This window comes from Podospora pseudocomata, chromosome 3 (assembly GCF_035222375.1).
Source record: "Podospora pseudocomata strain CBS 415.72m chromosome 3, whole genome shotgun sequence".
Classification (NCBI taxonomy): Eukaryota; Fungi; Ascomycota; class Sordariomycetes; order Sordariales; family Podosporaceae; genus Podospora; species Podospora pseudocomata.
The window spans coordinates 3,117,270-3,140,429 of NC_085887.1; the positions used below are offsets into that span (position 1 = coordinate 3,117,270).

The following is a 23,160-nucleotide window of genomic DNA, read 5'->3' on the forward strand; positions in this document are numbered from 1 at the left end:
CCGTCTTTTTGAGATGGCTTAAGCTTAAGAGCAGCAATATTCCCAATGAAGACACCAAATAGATTCAATACAACCAATTGATACAGAGTACCATCTCTGCCTAATTCAAGGTACCTATCCAAGACGTCCGCAAACATTGTAGTATATACTACGACTGTAATTATACATTCCGCTCCCCATTCATTCCCTTCCAACCTATGTTCTATCAACACACCAAAAAAACAACCTCATTCAAAGTGGTGTCACTGTACTCCCGCACCTCTTCCAGAACAAGTTCCCTATGTGGAGAAGCAAAGAACCGAAAGCCATACCCAGCAGCCCATCTCGATGAACAGCGTTCCCGCACCATCTATATGCATTCAAAAAACGAACCACACATTCCTCCTCTATTCAAAGTGCACTCTTCTCTTTCCATGTCTAATCACCCCTTTGATTGATAGGAGCGTACTGTCCGCTAGGACTCGAGCCACCACGGCCCATAAGCCTTGACAACCAACCGCCCAAACCTCCTCTACTTTGTTGCCTGGAGGACTGGGCCTTGGGATCACCGACCGACGTTGGTGGATCGATGTTCAGTCCTGGAATCGCACTTCCCGGTCCAAATCTCGCCGGCGAGGCGCGACCTCTGATGTCAAGGGGCGGAATGGGCGACCCGGAGCGCACGAGCGGATCGGACTCGGCGTGCAAGGCTGGCGTCGAACCAGCAGGTGTGCCCAGCGCGCGAGTGGCGTCGCCAAAGAGGGCGTCCATGTCCTCGAGGCGGACACCGCGTGTTTCTGGGTAGATGAAGTATACTAGGGATATTGTTAGACTTTGACTTTCAAAAAAATAAGCAAGGCAGCGGTCAACTTACCAACAACGAAGCTGACGGCACACCAGAATGCGTGGACAAGGTACAACCTCCAGTGAATCCAGTCTTGGAGAATGGGTGTCATCTGACCCACCAACCAGTTGCAAGCCCAGTTCGTGGCTGTTGACAGACTGGCACCCTTGGAGCGAATCTTGAGAGGGAGAATCTCCGGGGGGTAGAGCCAGGGGATAGGTCCCCATGAGTATCCGAACGCAGCGTTGTAGATCATGACCATGATGACAACCATTGTTGGCGTCGATGGCACGTCGATGTACAAAAAGTACGAAATGGCTGACAGTGAGAGGACCATCATAACAGCACCGGACAGCAGGATAGGCCTCCGGCCCCACCGGTCCACCATGTACCATGGCGGGATTGTCGACAGTAGGTATGTGATACCGTTGAACCCGGCCATTAGAATAGCGTCGTGACCAACCCAACCAGCTGACTCGAACACCATCGGCGCGTAGTATGAGATAACGTTGATACCGTTGAGCTGGGCCAGGGCCTGTGCTGACATGGCGATAAAGACTCGCCTGCCATACCGCTTGAACATCTCGGAATATGTGCGCTCGCCTTCCTGCCGTTGGAGGAGAACGTCCATCTTAATGTCGCGGAATTCCTCGCGAGCGCGGGGATCGTGAATGTCACCGCCACCGTACAGGTTGGCAATGACCACGATACCTTCCTCGTCATGGTCGTGGTCCAGGAGCCATCTAAAATGGGTTAGCGCGCGGTTCACATGCGTGGTGTAAGTGGTAGCGACAAACCTGGGCGATTCGACGATAATCAGACTACCCAAACCAAGAAGACCTCCCATAATGCATTGCATCATCAGGGGCAGCCTCCATGAGGTGTTGCTCTCAATGAAGCCACAGAAATAATCCACCCACACCGAGGTCGTGTAACCAACAATATTGCCGGTAAACTCAATGCAGGCGAGCTTTCCACGGTTGTGTGGAGGCGAGATTTCAGACTGATATACCGGGACGATAGTTGAGAGCATGCCAACTCCCAAACCAGCCACAAACCTACCAACCATCATCATGACCATGTTCGTCGCGGCTGTTTGCAGCCCACCTCCAACGAAGAAGATCATTGATCCGTACAGAATAGTTTTTCTTCTCCCGATAATATCTCCAATATGCCCAACACAGAGGGACGATATTAATGCACCAATTTCCAAGATAGCAACCATTGTTGCTATTTCTGCATTGGAAGGTTGGTGGAAATACTCCTTGAAAAAGGGACCAGTGATGATCCCCGACATCACACCCTGATCATATCCGAAGAGAAACACGCCCAAAGAAACGAAAATAGAAGTAAAATAAATCAACGGCTTGCCCGTCAGGCCGTGGATGGAACTCGAGCTGCCCGTCATGATGGTGGCTAGTAGCTGTTCTGCCTTGCTAACGTGACGGTGCGCAGCAGTTGGGATGTGGATTGCCTCTTTGCTAACAGCGCCAGTGTAGCGAGAGGATGACCGGCTTCTGCTAGAAGACGGCTCTTGGTATCGGACTTTCTTTTTGTGTCTGGGATGGCGTTTGATGACACCTGCAAGGGCTTCGTCGTCGTTTAATCGCTTGCGCAAGGGATCTTCTTCGGCGAGTTGCTCGGCGATGTCGCCCGTGTCGGTCCACGAAGAGTTCCCTGAGTCGTCCTCCGACTCTGAACTCGCGGGCTCATCAATGAAATGACCCTGTCGGGATGATCGGGAGGTGTTATTGTGCACAGGAAGGGTTCGGAGGGGAATGTTCGAGGGGAGACGGGACGGGTTGGAAGTCGGAATCTTGTCGGTTATGGGGCTGGTTCGCAGCAGCCTCCGTCTGCAGTGGGAGAGGGTCGAGTTGGAGATGTCTGTGTTTTACAGTTGCCGGCTCCGCAGAAGGCGAAGACATTCGGTCAGATGACTCTGGGAAATGCAGAAAGCTAAACAGCCAAACAACAAAAAACTAGGCACGCTGCAGTGTCGGTCCCAATGGGAGATGCGGCGGTGGTGTAAGTTGGCACCCTTTGACGCACGGGGTTGACCCCGGCTGCCCTGTGGGCGGATTCAGCGGAGCCGCCAAGCCACCATCCCGCAAACCAGGGGGTCCTAAAAACGTCCACTCATCCCCGCTGCCTTGTTCAACCATCTCCGCAACCAACTTTTCGTCCTCTTCTTACAGCACGCCAAGTCACCCCCTCCAATGTCAATCCTGCAAATCGCTGCTGATACCGGCAGCCGGCACAGAAGAGCCCTGGGCCAATCTTCATCTTATCACGTTTGACCCGTCTGCCGACTTTAGGGGTTCAAAAACCCGCGGCCATCCTGTCATCCTGTTAATGTTGTTCCACACACAAACTCCATGGACTCTCACAAGACGACTTTGAGCTCATCACGCGGCAACCTATTTTCGAAATCGACCGCCTCTGCTTAATCAGGCAACCCACCACCCTGTTTAAGTCCGACGGAAACTCGAATAGATGCTGTCCTGGAGGGGTCAAATGTTTGAAACGTGAAACATGCTGTTCCCCTCACGCCGTCCCACGTTGTCTGTCGTTCCATGACTGTGGGTGAGGCGCGATTCCAGCTCACGAGCTGACATGCCTGTGAGGTTGCGCAAGGCTCGCCTCAAAAAGCTCAGCACCGGCTGCAGTACGATTCAACCAGGCTGAGGGATTGAACCTACGAGCGCCGATGTTTTGACATTCACACCCATCTGGGTTTCTTCGCCGTCATCCAGCTTGAAACAGCCCACGCCGCAGCCAGCTCATGTTGGTGATGCAACAACAACCCATAGAGCCATTCGGTAGACGCTGACTGACACAGCCATACTTGAATTCGCTTGCCGGGCGGCCGAATGCCTTATATATATATCAAACAGCTTCACTGCCATGCAAAATATGCAACGTCAGGACGAAATTCTGCGAGGCTTCCACGCCCCTCCCTTGCATCCGTTGTGCCCCTGGGCTCATCATGCAGAAGCTCCCTCCCCGCGGCCGCTATGATGTTTCTCGGGAGACAGGAGACATGGACCATCCCAGAAGGGAAGTCGAGCATGAATCGCCAGGCCGGGGACTGAATGATGCTGAGCTCAGGAATGGGGCAATTCAATAAAGGCCCCCTGCATGGCCGTTTTTGAGATCTAGTGATATTGCTAACCTTCATTACAGTATACGGACGTCGGGCGTTCGTCCTACGATACACATGAAACGCTGTGTTCGCTCAAATTTCCAGATGCAACCATGCAAGCCAGATCGTGGGGGGAAAGAGAGTACTATAATGGATGGTACTCAGGCCGGATAATATTCACGGAGTGTTGTCGAGTTGCCCAACTTGTCCTCTCGACCGCGGTGTCATGATTCCAGAACAGTTTGTATTCGATGAGCCGCCAACAACAGTTGCTTGCTGTATCATATTGGAAATCAGGTATTGCCCCTACTTCTGATACGATGAAGCACAAGCGCGTTGGCCAAGACCACCTATGTTGTTTTGCAAGTATTAATTTCTAGAAATTAGAATTGTCTCTTGTCTAGAGTTATAATCGTAGTAGGAGCAATATCCAGCGCTCGGACCATTCATTTCATCTTCTCCCGCTCTTACAGCAACCCAATCTTGCCTTGCATGGGACGAAACAGTGGGAATGCAAGTCACATCTCGAGCCGACCGAAAAACCTTGGTCTGAGGCGTTCGTCCAGCAGTGGCTTCGACAGGGGTGGGTGAGGTGTTTTGGAGAAAACACCAGTGACTGGTGCCCAGACTTTGGATCTCGGAGCAATGAGAGACGGCTCCCTTGCGTCCAGCTCATCATGCATAATGGTGGTCTCCCTTCACCCATTATCCATACATAGCTGGCAGTGCTTTTCTGCCTCTGGCCTCGACGTGTCGGACCACACTGCTACCATCTAGAAGAATACATAACCAGAATACCGACCTCGACCTGACGCCTGCGCCGCCACAGCTTCCGTCATCCTAGTGGAGAGGCCAAGTCACCGATACCGACACAGCCAACGGCTGAGCCGAATATAGCATCGGTTGAGGGACACTCCGTACACAGAAAACAAAAGAACAGAGCACTAAGAGAAGTCAGGTTGCGTCGTATCTATAATCTCGGCTTCCATCAACACTCGAGCTCTCTTGATCAGCCGGTTGGCCCCGAATCTGACGGTGATTTCACAAGAGGCTGGGGTTTGGTTCCTGGAACAGGCAAGTGGACAAGGGCACCCGGCCAATCGCGTGAGCGCAACCGAGGTGTGGGTCACCCTTGCGTGCCACCGAAACGGGGCGCGCTATCCTGTGTTCTGTGTTCCTGCCGCGGACGTTGGGTGAGGTGAGTGGCTCGACAGTGGCTGCCCCAGGGCATTGAGTTTTATAATTATTGCGGCGATCCGACTGCTGCCCGCCCGCAGCTCCTCCTCGTCGCCTGTTTTTCCAGCTTCTCCCCCCCCAACCCCAATCACCACAGCAATTATATCTGCGCCACAGCATTTATCTGCTCCCGATCCATTCACTCCGAGTATCGCATGCTGCTCCCGACTACAGAATAACTCCAATCATTAACGCATGGTTTTCAGAGGAGAGGAGGACGCCGACGACGACGATCAGTTTGCGCGCAAACAGAGCTGGCAGTAAGGAACCACGAACGAGAGGCTGGGAGCTGCAGCAAAAGCCAGGGTCCCCCACCGCCAGCATCCTGCGATCCCAGGTCACGACTATCGATCACGGACGAAAAGGCGGAGAACTATTCAAAAGAGCTGAAAAGCCAACTGTGAAGGGGGGGCAACTTTGTCAATTGCGTAAAATCGCTTGGGGAAAGAAAGGACAATAACGAGGAGAGGCCACCGACAAAACCTGAAACACCACAAACACCCGAGACAATTTCTACGCGCGACGGTCAGAAATCGCACGACAACAACACACAATGGGGTCAACAAAATTTGGCAACTTCGAGGTGAGCGCGCACCTACCGGCATCGCATGCAGGGTTTTGCGTAGGGACGAAACTAACCACAAACTTGGGATCAGGACTTTTGTCGTGACACAACTCTTCCAGTCTGCAATGTAAGCCATCCCAACAGTCGATCACTACAGTGCCAATTGGTCCCCTCAGATGCTGACCAGACACAGGTTCTCTCAAAAACCCATAATCAGGATGGAGATTGGGGCGGATGCAAGTTGAGAGGCATTACGCTGCCAGGCGAGGATAGATACCTCGGTAACTTGGGTATGATGTCCCAAGGGTCTCGCGTCTTTATTTACAGATGGAATTCCTGACATTTTTTTTAGGATCGATTCTGCTTGCGGGAATTGCTATTCTTGTCACCATCTCTCTTATTCTTAAGTCGGAAAGAAAAAGGGCAGCTGTCGGACGAAGGTCAGTGCATTATCGTGCGCACGTCAAACCTTTGGACAGGAGCTAACGGAACTGCAGGGAAATGCAAGTGTTTTTGGTCGGTTATCTGCTTGTGTCTATTGCGGAGATTTTCTCGATAGGAGAATTCCCCTTGAACGACCAAGTACGAGTGGTTTTCAGCGCTATCCACATTGGTGCTATCGCGGCGACAACATGGCTGCTTTTCATCAACGGCATTGTGGGTTACCAGCTGATGGACGACGGCACGATTCTCTCCCTCGCACTCACCATCGGCTCGGCACTTGCATGGCTCATTGGTGTTGGATACATCGCCCTCGACACCGGTTACCAGTGGACTACCCAATGGCAGGGCAGCCTTGAGCCTCCCAACCGCAGCATTGCGCTCTACGTCACCTACCTCCTCCTGCCCCTGGTTTGGGTTGTCTTTTTTGTCGTCCTGGAGCTCGTCCTCGTCATCAAGGTGCTCGGCGAGACGAGGCCGTTGCTGTTCCTGGGCGCGGCAGCTCTCAGCTTCGCCGTGGGTCAAATCTTCAACTTTGTTGTCAGTCCCTACATTTGCAACGGCACGTCAGGCGCCATCGATGGTTCTCTGTTTCAGACATTATTCACCTTTGTTGCGGTTACGGTGGTGTGGTTCTTTTGGTCTAGCATCACGGAGGACGACTGGCCTATTCAGCCGACGCAATACCCATAAAGTAATGTTTTTTTTGGGGGGGGCATTCATACAAACGAAACACCAAAACCAAAACGAAATCGAGTAACGATTTGAGATACCCGCGCAGTTTTATCAATGACAGCAGCAAGCAAGCACACACACTTTTATGGGAGCAACGGAGTTTTACAGCGGTTTTTTTTTTTCCCTTTTTTTTGACGCTCTTTTGTCATTCATACCTTAGGGATTGGCGGTTATTGATATTTTGGGGACGAAGGTGAGGATGGAAGCGATACACAGCGAGCGAGCCGAGACGAGTGGAAGGAAGGAAAAGTGGAAGAGATTATGATACCAAGGGTTTAATATGGATTAACTACATACGGAAGTGCGAACCTGCACAAGGGAAACGGACGATCAAAGGGGAGAGTGAGTTGAAATATAACTTTCCACCGAACGATATATCATTATAGCCACACAGAAAACGGGGGGTTTGGTTGGAATGGAATGGGAGAAAAAGAAAGAAAGTTAATGTGAATTTGATGTGCGATACAAGTGGGGATGAATGAATATGGTGGTGGGTTTGTGTTGTTGTTGTTGTTGTTGTAATGATGTTGTTGTGTTGGGTTGGCGAAGCGGAAGCGAGTTGAATTAGAAAAAGATGTACATGTCTGTTTTTCGTGTGTTTTTGAGTGTTTGGCTGCTTGGTAGATACCCTGTTCGAGCAATCGTGGTTGTCTAGTCAGGAATGGATAGCAATGTAATGCGTACAGAGAGAGTGTGGTTTATCATATTTTGCGATTATTAATGGCCTTGACTACTATCAACAAACCAACCATTAGACAATTGATAGTTAGTGGTAAAAAGAAGATACCAGTCCCATAAACTCCAACCCCAAAAGTCCCACACCAGCTCTTCTTTGTGTTGCCTTTCGTTTCCTTCCCCTCCTCATCACCACCACACTATGAAATATCCATACTTGTATTTTCCCAACCCCCACCCCTCTCCATCCTACACTCTTTCCCCTTTGTATCCTCCTCATCAATACTCCCTCAACCCCAACTTCCCCAGCTGAATCCTAGGAAACACGCCCCCCGCAACCAACACAACCCCCAACACCACTCCCACTCTCGACACCCCCAACTGCCCCTTTACATAATCCGTCCACGCCGCGCTCCCCGTAGTCGCCAGAATCATCAACAAAACCCCATACCCAAGGTACCGATGCCACTTCCAGACCTTCTTTGCCTTTTCCTCCCCTCCCCACACACTGGGCGTGACATAAATCGTGAACCCAAACAGATACTGCAGTCCCAGCAACGAGACTGTCGCAACCCCCAAATAAGCGTGCACAGAGTGGAAGTGAGGCAGTTTGTTGGCGTGTTTGTTTGTTTCGATTATTACTGTTCCTGATAGGAAGAGCAAAAAGGATAAAAGGTGAAGCCAGGCGTGGAATTTGGCCGCGCGGGTTTTGGCTAGGGGGAGAGATTTTGTTGTTGGTTGGAGGAGGAGGATTGCTTCTGTTGCGACGAGGAGGCCGGTGAGTTGGAGGATTGGGTGGGGCACTAAGAGAGGTAAAAGGGGGTGGTGGGTTAGGAGGGGGATAAGGATTGAGAGGAGGAGGAGGAGGAGGCCGGTTTGGGAGAGGATGCCGGTTCCTGTTGAGGGGAGGTTAGTCAAAGGGGGAAATGGGAGGAGAAAAGGGGGAAACAAACCGAGATAGAGGTTGCGGTACATGGGGGCGTCGGGGCGTTGGATTGCGTCGCCTGGTCGGCCTAGGAGGGGTTCGTTTTCGTTTGGTTGTTGATGGGTGTCAGGTTCTTCCTGGTGAGTGTGTATCTCGTCCGGCAAGCGCGGGAGGGAAGGGGTGGTTGTGGAGGTCATCTTGAATGAAGGGGGCTCTTATAAGAGCCGTGGAGGGTGTGGGTTGGTGATGGATGATGATATGGCTGGGTTTAGTCTCGAGCCAGCACGAACCCAAACGAAAATGGCTGCGAGTAGCTCGAGTGGGAAGTCTGGTTGCTGATATAGACGGTCTCAGACACAAGTCGGCGGGGAAAAGGCGTGAAGTTGACAGACGCCACGGACGACACAACCCAGCTGAAGGAGCTGGAAAGGAAAGGGCAAGGGCAAAGTGACGCGGACAAGATCGTCGGCTTGTGTCACCCTTTATGCCGCTTCTCCCCCCCCAAAGCTATCGAATCATTACCAATCCGGTCACAAGTTGACGGAAGAAAACATGCATGCATCATGCCAGTTAGTGAAACTAAATCGGGAAGCCACTAGTTTCAAGCCTCTGCCGTCTCTATTGAACTGTAAGCTCCAGGAGATATTCCACAGCTAAGATGGAGTCTTGTCGTCAAGTTAAACTTTCCCCAGAGAGATCACCTCACTTGCTTCTGATGGCGCGGTCCAGATCGGTGATGACGGCACCGAGGCGGCCGAGCTGAGAGACAAGCTGGCTGACCAATCACTTCACACCGATTTTCATGGCCCCAGTTATGCGGGGTCGCTCCCGTTCGGACCGGTATCTTATCAATTTGTGCCGCCGTGTGCCGATGTGCCCCGCGCCTTCGTTTCTCGAACCTGCATCCGAGAGGACGGCCGGCCGATTGTGCATGTTTTCTGTTAGTCACCTCCGGTTGCTTGGGGTGTCGGAGAAGGTGTCTAGGACTCTAGAAGGACCCATCGGCTCGCCTCCATCTCCACTTTCAAAGGCAGGCCTGCCGTCGGAGCTGGCCGACTTCCACTCGTTCTTCTGTGCGGGCCACTGGGTTGGGGAGGAGGCGGATAGGAGATTGACGTTGGATTTAAACGAAACCGTTTCCCCGGCTCTTGTGTCATATGCTTTGATAACGATTGTTGATACGGCCGGCATCGGTTGGAACTGATAGGCTTATAAGTGTGCCCTCTGTGCCGCCTTGAAACGACATATCATCTATTTGGCCTTCTTACCTTCAATTGCACTTTGAACCTCACAGTTGCCCACCATGGCTGATGACTACGGATATGCTACCGAGGCCGTCCCGGCCACTTCGGTCTCTGCCGAATACATCGACAAGACCTTCAAGTCAACCGCCATTGGTAGGTGCAATTCTGTCTCACGGCAGGATGCCGTGCTAACCATCTTGCAGATTTGGTCTCAGCCACTCTTGGAGGTGAAGTTCTTGGCTTCTCAGACCAATGGTTTGCTGATGCTGCCAACTTGATCAACCCACTTCCCCCAGTTAGAAAACCGGGGAAGATGGTTTACTCCGGTGCCTGGTATGACGGCTGGGAGACCAGAAGACACAACACTGAGCCCTTCGATTGGGTGGTGATCCGCCTGGGAGTTAGCTCTGGTACTGTCGAGGGCATTGAAGTCGACACTGCCTACTTCAACGGCAACCACGCCCCTGCCATCTCAGTCGAGGGCTGCTTCAGCCAAAACAACGAGGAGGTCCTCTCCTGGAAGGGAGGCCGTGGTGGTTGGGAGACTATTCTCGGGCTTCAGGAGTGCGGCCCCAGCCAGAGATTTGGGTGGAAGTTGGAGAATCCCACCAACAAGCAATACACACACGTCCGTTTGAACATGTACCCGGACGGTGGTATCGCCAGATTCCGCCTCTTTGGTCATGCCGTTCCCGTCTTTCCAGAGGATACTAATGCCATCATCGACTTGGCTGCCGCCCAAAACGGAGGTGTTGCTGTCTCGTGCAGTGATGAGCACTTTGGAACCAAGGACAACCTGATCCTGCCTGGCAGAGGCAAAGATATGGGAGACGGCTGGGAGACAGCTCGGTCTCGTGGTAAGGGTCATATTGATTGGACCATTATCAAACTTGGAGCGCCGGCTTACATCCAGAATTTCCTTGTTGACACGGCTCACTTCCGAGGAAACTACCCTCAAAGGGTTGAGCTTGAAGCTATTGAGTGGAAGGGAGATGGTGAACTCGGGCCCGATGCTGAGGGTTGGGTGAAGGTAGCAGAGCCGATCAAGACTGGCCCAGATGCTGAACACCCAGCAGACAGCTTGGTCAAGGACAAGGTGTTTACCCACGTCAAGCTCATCATTGTGCCTGACGGAGGCGTGAAGCGTGTCAGAGTGTTTGCGAAGCGTGCCGTTTGAGCCGTCGAGGTGAAACTGACTGGGAGCGGCGTGGCGGTTGAACGTTGAACAAACTGAAGGGATAGATAGAAAAAGGAGGACAGATAGCCGGATCGAACCGATTGATGTCACCAAACGAGACCATATTAAGCCATGTGACCCAAGATCAATAGCGACAAGAGTTGGATATTGGTTCAAAGAGATCATCAAACAAGGAGATTGAGATTAATGGTCTTCGTCTCTCTTATCCAACGCACGGGCCATCGAGGTGGGGAAAGCTGCGACTCGCTGTTGAATGATGCGGCCAAGGGCCAAAGCCCAGACGTGTTAAACATGCCTAACGCCTCAAGGGGGAGCGCAACTGTCGGGTCAAACGCCGTTTTCTAGCTTTCATCTCTCGATTTTTCCAAAACGTTGCCCACTGGACTGGACACAGAGTTTTTGGCGCACCGCCAAACCCGAATGCGCATGCCGATTGCCCACGGTTAACCCCTTTGCCTCGCCCATGAGCAACCGCCCCGGACACGCAACACGCACGCATGCCAGCTCAACCGTAGCACCCTGAGCCATGGATCTCGGGGATTCAGACGGCGGCTTCGATGCCGGCTTTGGTGGCCCGGAAAAGAAGCGCCCACTGCCCGCCGACCTGCCACGGTCACTAGACGACCGGAGACATGCTCCCGCCGAGTTGCTGGTGCCCGAGACGGAGATGTACGACGGATGGCAGGGTTGGTGTCCCTTCAACCTTCCCCTTTTTGCTCTCCCACGTCATACCGTGTGCTAACTCACGAGTCTTTTTGCTTTTCAGGACAATCGCAATTCCTGACCACGCCCATCACCGCGAAGCCGTTATCGTTTGGCAACCTGACGCTGGATGACCCCAACTACGAGGAGGAGTTGACAAAGGGCGGCCCGGACAGCGAGAAACGGCTTATGGAAATGCTTGCCGCCCAGGCCGCACACACAACGAGCGCCGTGTTCGAGGACGAGGATGTCGTCGCTGCCGATCCGAAGCGGTCCGAGGAGGAGAAGAAGGATGTATTGCAGAGGACGTTCATCATGGCCGCCAGCAATGGCAACCTGGAATCTGTAAACAAGATATTGAACGGAAAGGCCAGGGAATACATTGACGTGAATGCGCCAGACGACGAGGGGACGCCGGCCCTCATATACGCGAGCTGCTTTGTTAGTGCTATTGGCCATGCGCTCTCCCGGAAATTGCCCATGCTAATTGTTTTGGTGGTAGGGACACGAGTCGGTGGTACAGGCGTTGATTGACGCGGGAGCCGATGTCGACAAGCAGGATCGCAATCAATGGAGTGCTCTTATGTGGGCCATGACAAACAGACACAAGGGAATCGCGACGATACTTTTGGACAATGGGGCGTCGCCAGATAAGAAGACCTCGACAGGGAGGACGGCGTTCGATTTCGCTGGCCAGGATAGCGACATGAACTTTTACCTCAACGACAGTGGCGGGTATGGCATCGGAACGGTCGGGCTAGACGATGACTTTTATAAACCTGGATTTTCCCAGGACAAGTTCGAGGAAGAGTTGGCCGAAAACGAAATGCGCCGACGCATGATGATGGACAGTGCTAGGGATCTGGAGGTGGACCTTGGCAACATGGGCATCGATGACCAGCCTGAGGTTTGTAGCCCCTATTTACCCCCTTTTCTTTTTCTGAGCTGATGCTAACAATCTCAGACATTTGATGAATTCGATGAAGAAGAACAGCAAGAGTTTGACTGGTCAAGATGCCTTCACGATCAAATGTTTGTTTTCCAGGAGAGCGATCTCGACACGATCCTAGACATTGTCATCACCAACATGACACCGCAACGATCTCCAACTCAGAAACCAGTACCAGCAAACATGATTTTTCTCGGGGCCAGATATGCGCATTATCACGCCAGTCCAGAGTTACTGGCGAAGCTACTGGTAACAGCTATGGACAAGATCAACTACGTGGTGGAACAACACCAATGGGACATGACCATTCTTGCGTTCTGGATGTCCAACGCCACGCTTCTTCTACATTACCTTAAAAAAGACGACGGCCTCGTCGAGGCCACAACCGAGTTCCAAGCGCAATTGGCCGAGCTGATTAACGAAATTTTTATTCTTATCGTCCGCGACGCCGAGAGACGCCTGGACAAGGTGCTCGAACCGGCGATGCTCGACCACGAAACGATACCGGGGTTCGAAAACATCACGTTTCAAAACGAATGGAAGCTCTTCAAGAGGAAAAAAGAGGTGCAAGAAGAGCCTCTCGAGAAGCGATTACGACCTCCGTCGCCAAAACAGCGAGCGAAGCCCTCGCCACGAAACGTAACTTCCCTGCTGTCGTCCACCCTTTTTGTGCTGGATCTTTATGATGTGCACTCGGTGATCACGGCGCAGATTTCTTCGCAGCTGATATACTGGCTCGGGGCGGAGCTGTTCAACCGCATCATGTCCAACAGGAAGTACCTGGCGAGGACGAAGGCGATGCAGATCAGGATGAATATTTCTGTCTTGGAGGATTGGGTGAGGAGCAACAACCGGCAGCCGGAGCATTATGAAAAAGGGGAGATGAAGTCGACGGGGGAGACGTTGTTGGAGGCGTCAAAGAGGCACCTGGCGCCGGTGATTCAGCTGCTGCAATGGCTGCAATGTTTTTCGAGTCTGGGGCAGGACGACCTGGAGGCGCTGGTGGGGACGCTGCAGCAGTTGCGGAGTCTGAGTCCGCAGCAGCTGTTGCATTCGGCGGCGCATTATAGGCCGGAGGTTGGGGAGGGGGGACTGCCGAAGTCGGCGCAGAAGTATTTGGCTGCTGTTCAGAAGGAGCGGGAGGCGAGGAGGAAGGTGGCTGGGGAGGGGTCGTCGCCGGGGAAGAATAAGAATGGCGGTGGTGAGGTTCCGATGTCACCGGTGGAGGGCGGCGGGGGGATGTTTGATGAGGAGGTGGAGGAGGCGCCGGCGAATTTGCTGCTGGATCCGGCGTTGATGCTGCCGTTTGTGCTGCCTAGCGTGACGGATATGTTGGTTAGTTATGGGGCTGGGTTTGGGGGGGTGAATAGGGAGCGGGAGAGGAAGTATTTGCCTAGTATACCGCCGGAGTTTTTGGAGAGGATTGAGAATGCGACTGGGCAGAGTGGTGGGGGTGGAGGGGGATGGGAGGGGGGAGGGATAGGGGGATGGATAGGGGGCAGAGGTTGTATGGGGGGAGGGATTGGGAGGATGAGGAGTAGAGTGGGGTTAGGGTGTTAGGGGATATTCTATAAGATTCAAATGATAGATGGGTTCTCTTTGCTGCATGGGTGTTTGTGTATAAGGGAAGCTACCAGAACAAAGAAGCATCGATGGGGGGTGGGGGGGGTTGGTTGCGATGGTTTCAGGAGAGAATATTTCCAGCATTATTGTCCATTTACTGTTGGACTTGGATGCAAGACTCAGGGGCAGGAATGCAGACTGGGCTGGGAAGCGTTGATTGATTGCTATCCTTGGACATAATGCAGTCATTCTGCTGTAATTTACACATTCTGTCTCGGTGGTTGATTGCTTTTTTTTCTTGGGAGTGTTGGTACTCTGCAAGCTGCAAGGGACGGGACCAAAACCTACCTACGGCTGCTTGGTTGGGCAATTGGGCTTGTCTTGCCTAGGTGCTTTTCTTTTCTTCTTTTCGGCATTGAACGACACCTCTATGGTCAGCGGCGTTCGCCCCCCCTCTCTCCGACTCTCTGTCTCTGGTTCTTCTTTTCTGCAGGTACAGCTCCTCCATCATTGGACGGGTACTACTCTGCGAGGTAGTATAGAAATTTGACACATCATCATCATCATCACCGACCTCGGCACTCTTCTGTTTTTCACCTTGCTGTGAGTTCTTTTCAAGCTGTCTTACCTACGGACTGTTGTCTGGTGCGTCTCTCCCTCTTCTTCCTCTGGCCACAATTCGGGCTGCCATGCATGCTCTGCTGCTGCTGCTGCAGGTACGGGATCCTCATCACGCTCTCATATTGCTAGGCTGAGCTGGCTTTTTAGTCTCGGCAGTCAGAAGTTATTTCTTTTCTTCTCTGTGACAGTCTATCTTATTCTCCTTGGCAATGCTGCGTTCTTCTTTCCAGGTTTTTTCTGGTAGGTGCTCATGCATCCTGCAAGGGACGAGGAGAGCTATCAGGGGAGTACACGATTATTTGATTGGATTGAAGTGTGTGTTTGTGTGTGTTTGTGTGTGTGTGTGGTCAACGATGCAGGTCGGTCGGTCGGTCGGTTTGTGGCCCTACACTACAGGATGTTGTACACCGTGTCACTTCTTGCTTCTGGCGGTTATGATGAGAGTAGTGGACAGGGCAGAGAGAACGTGGGTTGCATGGGTTGGTGAACCTGGTTTGGCAACGGGGTGCTTAAACTTGGACGAACGATAGGTGGTTTTTTATTGCATGGGTACCTAGGGCAGAGAGGGTAGGTGTTGGCAATCGATGATGGGAGAGGCAAACACGGCGAGGCATTTTTGGGGTTGGGTCGTTATGCTGCGGTGAAGGGTGACTTTGATGTGTATGCAGGGCGAGTTGTCAGTTCTGAGGTGATTAGGCAAACGAAGGGATTGGTGATGAGAAAGTGAGAGCAAGGGCCGTATCAAGGTGAGACTTGGACGTAAAACGGCGCTGACCTAGGTCTGTAGCCAAGGTAACCAAGGTGAGAGTGACTTGCTTCTATGCATGGTCTAGTCTAGGGTGGCCAAGGGACGTGAATACCCTCAACCCTAGATTTGTAATGAAGCGAGTGATGTATGTTGACCGCGGAGCAGCCAAGCCGAACCGCTTCAACCGACCAATGGGTTTCCACGGCTTTTCAAATTTTCAAGCTCTCGTCGTCGGGGGAGGGAAAAAATATATGTCGGGGTTGAATCTCTTTTTTGGTGAAGCTGGCTAAATTGGTCTTGCCACGTCAAAAAGTGGTGGTGGGAAGCATGGCCGCCCAATCACTTGATTCACCAGTCACCTGAACCGGACCGTGGGATTCCGTTGGTGGGTGTCCTCTGAAAAGGACAGGATCATGGTTCTTCGGGTCACCGCTCCGGATTTTGTTCTTTGATTCACTCGATCAGTGACAAGGAGGAGCGGTCACCAGATGTCACCATCATAGAATCACAGAAACAAAAAGTGGAGGATGAAAACAAGCGGGGAAGGTCAAGGACCCCACCGTTCGTCGGAGCTGGGGCCGAGAAGCAAGTCATCAACACCAAAATCCGCAGCTGAGATGCGAGTGTTTTCGGGGTTGTTTTCTTCTTGTTTGCCGATGTGGTCCAAGACTGGCGAGTGAGACAGATCTCAGGATCGAGCTGAATGATGAGAAGAAAATCAAGAGAGAGAAAAAGAGACGACAATGTCTTGGCATGAGAGCGGTGGGGGTTGCCCAAGTGGGACAGTGCAGGTATCCCGAAGTGGTGTAAGTGATAAGGACACAGGACGGTCAGCGAGATGTCCCATCGCAAACGGAGGGAGGAATGAGCAAAGTTGATACATTGTGTTGAACCCAAGACTCTTCCACTCGGGTTGATATGGTCAGACTGAAAATATTCCCAAAACCAGCCAGACAAGGTGCAGACTGTCTCGGAGGTGTGCTAACAGAAACAGAAACAGACGGCGGGATTAAGCAAGCCGCGAACCGTAATAGGCAGCATGCAGGGCTGTCAATGCTGCTTTATTACCTGCAGCCCAGTGGCCGTTTGGCAGGTCTTGTCTTGCGCAAACCTCGGCCGAGAATTTGACTGGTTGACATGTTGAAGCCCGCACTGAGGTGGCATCCTCTGGCTGGTCCGTCGATGCTAGCGGCGAGAAGAAGAAAAAAAAGCCTCCAAGAGGTCTGGTCTGGTTGGGTGCCATATTGGGCTCCACGATGATGCAGATGCAAGTCCCGGATCTGGGTGACCCCAAGTTCCCAAGAAGAAAACAAGTGGGAAGGGACCCTTCACATAACTGGGTCATCTCCCGCTCGCTCACCCTCCAAGCCACGGCAAAAAATAAAAAAAAGGGCTATATTTCTGCGACTCTTGTTTCACTGCCCAGGACCTTCCTCGGCCGCAAGTGATACACACGAACAGACCTTGTGGTTCTCCGCTCTTTCGGACGCAAGCCTGGAGCAGATACCCGGAACGCCGTGACGCCCACTCACTCGGCGCTTGTTTAGATCTCAAGCGTTTGCCCTCATAGATGCTTTAAGCCGTTCCCAACTTTCCCACCGTTCATGGCTGTTCGGGGAACCTGTTTCTTCTTGCCCGAACGACTCCTGTCTTCTTTCACGAGCTTTGCCAGCCCAGCCGACACCTTGAGAGTCAACACCGTTGGTACTACCATATAATACCTACTGCCAGTCTTGGACATTGGAACAACAAGCAAGCTGTGCCGTAGTCGCTGCAACCTTGACAACGGCAGAATGGCCCCCCAGAAAGTTGCCAGCGTGCGCCACAAATCGAGGCCATCAGCACGACTTGCTCCCTTCCGCGACGACAGCAGTCTGGTAGCGCTGCGGTACGAGCAGACAAAACAAGCAGAGCCCCCCATTCCCCTTCCACCACCGAGAAATCCTCGCCGCATAATGCATCGCCCTGCGTCGACCATCGCATCGTCCTCCCCGAGTTCGCCAATCACCATCAACCCCCCACCTGTTCCACCGCCGCAAGAAGAGCACCCTCTGTTCCGCACCCAGCCATCACCCCGGTCCCCAGCAGACGAGTGGAAGAGAGACTCGGGTCTGGCGCCGACATCTTCTTCGGTTACGCTCCGAGAAGAAGGTGCTGAAGATCCTGGGTTTCAAAAGTTCCTCGAGGTTATCGATGACGCGGCATCGGTATACTCCTCTGACGAGCAGCAGAACGGCCGAAAGGACGCGTCTCCGATCCTAGATATCTTTCCCACTCCACCTCTGCGTATCTCGATTCCTCCTCGTCGCTCCGAGTCTGAGTGTGCGCCCCAGGACAACGGAATTGTATCACCTAGCCAGACCACGGCGCCGGCATCGCCAGTGACACCAACACGTCAAACGTCTCTCACCAAGAGAATAGGCCAAACACTAGGACTCCGCTCCAAGTCGGAAGGGTCGAAACGGTTGCTAAAAAAGATGCTTGGCGACGACAAGGCTGCAGCTGCAACGGCCGAGGCTGGTCATGGAACAGCCATGCGGGGCGTGCCGGGGCCGCTAGAATCGCCTAAACTCCCCGTGCTCCCCAGTTCTCCCACTACCCCAGCAGGGGCCCCTGTCTTGCGCGGCAGCTCTAACAGGGGAAACATTCCTGCAACATTAGGATCTTCTGCAACAGCCACAACTCCCACAACCCCAACAGCTCCTACAACTCCTGCAAATACAGGAGACACCACTTTCATGCCTCTCGACACGCCCATTCCCGCCGACAGCCTGTGGGACGACCTCGGTGACCTGTCCTTCTCCAAGAGAGGCAGCATCATGTTTGGCGGCAAAAGTGACCCATTCAAGATGTTGAAGGCCGCCGGCGCGACCAGCTCGGCGGCAGCTCCCGCGACAGCGACAGTAAAAGAAACCGCGACACCGCTCTCGACGACGACGACGAAATCCCCCGACGCGGCGGCCACGACGGTATCCAGCGACCGCCCTCCCACCGACTCGGACACGATCACGACAACCCCTGAGAAGACACGCTCGTCGACGCACACCACCACCCTGTCGGTACCGAGCATTCGCGTCCTGCCGGTAGATGTAGAGAGGGAATCACAAAAGGTGAGATCGCTCTATGAATCGTCTGGCGAGGGCTGTGGCTTGAACTGGGAGGATGGGGGGCACGTGTCGTCGTCGTCGTATGGTTGCGGCGTCGGCAGCAACACCACCAGTGTTGTCGATCAGCATCATCAGCATCGGCGCCTCGAGCCTACAGTGGAAGTCCCATCCGAAGAGGAAGAGATAGCAGTTGTGTACGGTTTTCCTTGGCTTTCTTTTCTACGCATTTTATGCTTATCTTGAGTTTATTTATTTTATTTTTTTGGTTTTTTGGCACACAAGAGTTTACTGACAGCGAGCGCCTTCTTTTTCTCGCTCACGACTACAGATCTTCTTCTACTCCTCCCTCTTCAAGTCGGGTACCATCAAGCGCAGCCGGTCAGCAACAGCAAGCTCAGCAACAGCAGCAAGCGCCAAGCGACCGTCTCTCAGCGCGTACTACTCCAGCGTCGAATACACCACGGTCGGCCAGTTCCTTGTCTCCGCTACGAGATAGCCACGCTTCTGCCGCGGTCACGAGGAGGGAATATGAAAGGGCGGGTGGTATTGAGGACTGGGAGGATGTAGGGTTTTCGGATGTGGATCGGTATGGGTTCATCAGCCAGCGCCCACCTGCAAGACCGGAAACGGCGAGGGCTGGGACCCCAGAGTTGAGGTCGGCGCAGATGCCGCCTAGAAGGAGGAACGTGCTGACCAAGAGGCCCATGACGGCTTATTCCGCCACCGGGGGTGGAGGTGGTAGTTTGGGGGGTTACATTCGACCACCAAGCAGGAAGGTTTCGACGAGGTCACTCAACACTTTTACGAGCGAATTCTCGACTCTGTCAAGGAGATCGACGAGGAGCTCGATCAGATCGGCGACGAATCGGTTGCCGCATAATAGGGATCGGAGGTGGATGGATGAGGCGGGGGACATGCTTGCTTTGCAGGCGGGACTGACGGGGATCAACACGGATGATCATGGGGATGGGGGAGGGGTGGGGTTTGCCAGCAACGTCGGGGTGAACGGGGGGAAGAACACGGAGGCACAGAAACGTAAGGAGTTGGAACGGGCCGAGAAGTGGAGGAAGATGGCGACTGTTGTGAATAAGAAGGCTGGGTCGTCGTCGTCGGCCTCACAGCCAAGTAGTCAGGGGCAGGGGATGGATTACGAATTCGACACCAAAAACGCAAAGTTGATTGACAGGACCTGGAAGGGCATCCCGGACTGCTGGCGGGCGGCGGCGTGGTATTCCTTTTTGGCCACGAGCGCCAGGCAGTGGAAGAGCACCGAGACGGACGACTACTTGATTGCCGAATTTACGAGGCTGCAGCACGAGAGCTCGCCGGATGATGTGCAGATTGACCTGGACGTGCCGAGGACGATTAACGGGCATATCATGTTCCGCAAGCGGTATCGTGGCGGTCAGAGGCTGCTTTTCAGGGTGCTGCATGCCATCTCGCTTTTTTTTCCCGAGTTGGGCTATGTGCAGGGGATGGCGCCCCTTGCGGCGACGCTGCTGTGTTATTTTGACGAGGAGAGGTGTTTTGTCATGCTGGTGAGGATGTGGCGGTACCGCGGGCTGGAGCACCTTTACAAGCCCGGCTTTGCGGAGCTGATGGGGGTGCTGGAGGACTTTGAGAACAGGTGGCTGGCCGGGAAGGACGTGGCGGCCAAGCTCAAGGAGCTGGCGATTGATGCCACGGCGTATGGGACGAGGTGGTACCTGACGCTGTTCAACTTGAGCATTCCGTTCCCGGCGCAGCTGAGGGTGTGGGATGTCTTTATGCTGCTGGGGGAGTGCCCGCCTCCAAATTATGAGGAGCAGCAGCAGCAGCTGGGGGAAAAGGAAAAGGGGAAGGGACCCGGGTTGGGAGCCACGGGTGTGCCAAAGGGGCTGGATATCCTGCATGCCACGAGTGCGGCGCTGATTAATGCGTTGAGGGATGTGTTGCTTGATTCGGACTTTGAGAACGCGATGAAGGCGCTGACGGCTTGGATTCCGATTAAGGATGAGGATTTGCTCATGAAGGTTACGAGGGCCGAGTGGAGGGTTCATCATAAGGAGGGGGGTGGGGGGAGTAAGTGGAAGATGTGAGGAGTTCTGTTGGAGGGCCTTTTTTTCTATTCATTTTCTTTTCTCTTGGGTCGTTTTTTGTTTGTTTGTTTGTTTGTTTGTTGGTTGGTGCCTGTTGCTCGAAAAGGAGATTGACAGGACACACAGGCATTTTTTTCTGTGCAGACAAGTTTGATACCCCCCGTTTACTTTTTTTTTTGTTTCTCTGATACGAGATTTGTTTATTCCCCCCTATTGCGATTTGGTTTGAGCGTTTTTGTTGTTGTTGTTGTTGTTGTTGTTGTTGTTGTTGTTGTTGTTGTTGTTGTTGTTGTTATTGTTGTTATTGTTGTTGTTTTTTATTTTCGGTGTGTGGTTCTTGTCTTGTTGTTGTGGGATAGATTGAGGAAAGTGAGAGATGGATGCTTTTGATGGAATGTTTTCTGCCCCTATTTCTCTTTTTAATGTTAGCTTGACTGGTTAGTTAGCTGGTTAGGTCGTCCACGTCCTTTGACAGGACTTGTGCGTTTCTTTTGTCTTTGAACGATGGTGTGGATGAGTGGTGATGAGATGGTGATGTTATAACTGTTGGGGTGGGATGGATGGTGGATGGGTAGGGTGAGGTTGATGCGGTTGCCGGAAGAGAGGGTGAGAAGTAAAAGAATGTAAATACATACATACCTATGATACTGACACCTGAATTTATGGATCATTCGAGGTGCTGGGTCAAGTGTGTGGGTGTTGTGCGTGGTCGGTTTCTCTGAGAGAGACTGTTCACAGGTTGGTCTGCAGGGTGTCTTGTATCTATTGTCTATTATCTAGATTCAAATGGAGCTGTCGAACTCTTGACCATTTGTGGTATCGAGAAGATGCCATAGTTTCCTCTGCATCTTTCTGCTAATTAGCAATTTCACAATTCATACCAGCCGGCAGTTTACACTTAAGGAGACTTTCATCACTCATCGAAACAAATAGCTTATATTCAGACACCAACTAGCTAGATATGTCACCACTATTCAGTACCTATCAACACCATCTTCGACAAGTTCGCCCCGGCTCTCATTTTCCCCTGCAGACATAACAACAACATGGCTTTCCACCTAGCAACAACCTACCCCACGGAGAAATTATTCAAGACGAGACCAGAAAGATTATCATATCAAAGCAATCTCGGGACTGTCAAGGCCAGAGAGGAGAAAACACAGTGAGACCATTGTAAAAGGTTGGCGTGTCCCCGCAGTCTGATAAACAGGGGCCTTGGAGGTTGAGGCTGGCTTTGGGTGTTGTGATGGAAAGAAATGCGGTCAAGGTGCTGGGGGAGCGGCTCGATGTACTGGACAATGAATCTTTGCAGTAATCTGCCGGGGTAGGAGTCGTCAACCCCCCCCCCCCCGACGGAAAGACAAGTGTTGGTTCGGGTTGGGGGTGGGAACCAGCTGTAAGTTGAAGGGAGTTGAAAGTGAAACTTGACACGGTTGAGCCAAGCCTCCTGGTGCTCGTCTCATGGCTTGGTATCGGATGATAGACTTAGGATCTGCCTGGCCGTGGGTGAGATACACAGGCGATGTTCAGGCGAGTAACCTGGCTAAATGGACCAGCCTGCTGGAGCGGCGGGGAGTTGCTGGATTTGTGTGAACTCGGGGACGCTTGGATGTGAATGAAGGGGAGCTTACCTTCGCTGGCACCATCCATGGGCTCTCTTGACAACCTCAAGAATTGGTTGGCTAGCGAGCTTCTTGCGATCTTCTTGATCATGGATTGGAGACAGGTGAATTTGTCTAATTCCAGGTCGTGGTTATAGCTTGCTGGAGTGGTCCGCGTTTCCGACCAGACCGCGTTCTCGTGCTGGGTTCATCGGTTCTTGCTGCTCGGCGATGGCTTGGCTGTCGTCGGTAGGGTGTCCTGAGTTGTGGTGGAGATTCCCAGAGTGCGACTCCTTTGTCGAGTCATGACGCAGCTGGGTGAAGTCAGCCTGAGCACCGGGAGCTCGCCTTGCCAATCCGGCCTCCCTCTCCGCAAACTGCCGGCTAGGTATGGGAGCAATGGCGTCTTGAGAGCCAGGCAACACCGGGTCTCTGAGGTGTAAGTTGCGGGGCTTCCGGAAGGCCCGAACAGGGCATTGAGGGCGCCGAGTAGCTCGGTCTGGCAACGGCAGACCATGTGGTTTGCTCCAACAGTGATTTTACTGAAGGCCAAGCAGCAGGCAATCTTTGAGAGCCTTGTCTTCGTCTGGAAATGCTTCTGCAGTTGCAAGACAGTCTGTCCAGTCCAGAACTCGGGAGACCCGCCCAGCTCATCAGTCCTATCCACCCGGTCTTGGTGAGGTGACGATGGCCCAACGGGAGGGAAAGAGGTCAACCTGGGTGCCATGTCCGGGGTGCCGTGTTCCGATACTGGGAGCCTGCTCTTGGTTGGAGACTGATGGGTTATGGGGTTGGTACCTAGGTAAA

The 23,160-nt window shown here is 52.9% G+C and overlaps 6 protein-coding genes across 6 annotated transcripts; 4 read left to right on the top strand and 2 right to left on the bottom strand.

Moving 5' to 3' along the window:
• Positions 1-417: 417 nt before the first annotated feature.
• Positions 418-3,302, bottom strand: HGT3 (Ribulose bisphosphate carboxylase large chain; the record flags this gene model as incomplete). The annotated part of the gene is made up of 4 exons (XM_062889175.1): positions 3,211-3,302; positions 1,621-3,161; positions 854-1,566; positions 418-794 (listed from the first exon to the last, which is right to left on the bottom strand). The coding sequence occupies exons 2-4, from the start codon at positions 2,229-2,231 to the stop codon at positions 418-420; spliced, it is 1,701 nt and encodes a 566-aa protein (XP_062745132.1). The 5' UTR covers positions 2,232-3,161; positions 3,211-3,302.
• Positions 2,988-7,669, top strand: QC762_308820 (uncharacterized protein). The gene is made up of 5 exons (XM_062889176.1): positions 2,988-5,784; positions 5,858-5,893; positions 5,960-6,056; positions 6,119-6,206; positions 6,264-7,669. The coding sequence occupies exons 1-5, from the start codon at positions 5,755-5,757 to the stop codon at positions 6,898-6,900; spliced, it is 888 nt and encodes a 295-aa protein (XP_062745133.1). The 5' UTR covers positions 2,988-5,754; the 3' UTR covers positions 6,901-7,669.
• Positions 7,618-11,138, bottom strand: QC762_308830 (uncharacterized protein). Its single transcript, XM_062889177.1, has 2 exons — positions 8,571-11,138; positions 7,618-8,513 (listed from the first exon to the last, which is right to left on the bottom strand). Exons 1-2 carry the CDS (start codon positions 8,737-8,739, stop codon positions 7,897-7,899), a joined length of 786 nt encoding a protein of 261 aa, XP_062745134.1. The 5' UTR covers positions 8,740-11,138; the 3' UTR covers positions 7,618-7,896.
• On the top strand, positions 7,999-10,963 carry DAL2 (Allantoicase; the record flags this gene model as incomplete). Its single annotated transcript, XM_062889178.1, has 2 exons — positions 7,999-9,939; positions 9,990-10,963. The coding sequence occupies exons 1-2, from the start codon at positions 9,846-9,848 to the stop codon at positions 10,961-10,963; spliced, it is 1,068 nt and encodes a 355-aa protein (XP_062745135.1). The 5' UTR covers positions 7,999-9,845.
• Positions 11,139-11,510: 372 nt separating the features above from the next.
• QC762_308850 (uncharacterized protein) lies at positions 11,511-14,195 on the top strand (the record flags this gene model as incomplete). The annotated part of the gene is made up of 4 exons (XM_062889179.1): positions 11,511-11,670; positions 11,751-12,127; positions 12,189-12,593; positions 12,651-14,195. The coding sequence occupies 4 exons, from the start codon at positions 11,511-11,513 to the stop codon at positions 14,193-14,195; spliced, it is 2,487 nt and encodes an 828-aa protein (XP_062745136.1).
• A 2,789-nt stretch (positions 14,196-16,984) lies between these two features.
• QC762_308860 (uncharacterized protein) lies at positions 16,985-21,595 on the top strand. The gene is made up of 2 exons (XM_062889180.1): positions 16,985-18,868; positions 19,003-21,595. The coding sequence occupies exons 1-2, from the start codon at positions 17,361-17,363 to the stop codon at positions 20,750-20,752; spliced, it is 3,258 nt and encodes a 1,085-aa protein (XP_062745137.1). The 5' UTR covers positions 16,985-17,360; the 3' UTR covers positions 20,753-21,595.
• Positions 21,596-23,160: the final 1,565 nt, after the last annotated feature.

Excerpts from the sequence above, each read along its gene's own strand:
- QC762_308820 (XM_062889176.1), top strand. The coding sequence starts at position 5,755 with ATGGGGTCAACAAAATTTGGCAACTTCGAG. Across the intron at positions 5,894-5,959 it reads CAACTCTTCCAGTCTGCAAT|GTTCTCTCAAAAACCCATAA; the intron begins GTAAGCCATCCC and ends GACCAGACACAG. Across the intron at positions 6,207-6,263 it reads AGGGCAGCTGTCGGACGAAG|GGAAATGCAAGTGTTTTTGG; the intron begins GTCAGTGCATTA and ends ACGGAACTGCAG.
- QC762_308830 (XM_062889177.1), bottom strand. The coding sequence starts at position 8,739 with ATGACCTCCACAACCACCCCTTCCCTCCCGCGCTTGCCGGACGAGATA. Across the intron at positions 8,514-8,570 it reads GTACCGCAACCTCTATCTCG|GAACCGGCATCCTCTCCCAA; the intron begins GTTTGTTTCCCC and ends TCCCCTCAACAG.
- QC762_308860 (XM_062889180.1), top strand. The coding sequence starts at position 17,361 with ATGGCCCCCCAGAAAGTTGCCAGCGTGCGCCACAAATCGAGGCCATCA. Across the intron at positions 18,869-19,002 it reads GAGGAAGAGATAGCAGTTGT|ATCTTCTTCTACTCCTCCCT; the intron begins GTACGGTTTTCC and ends TCACGACTACAG.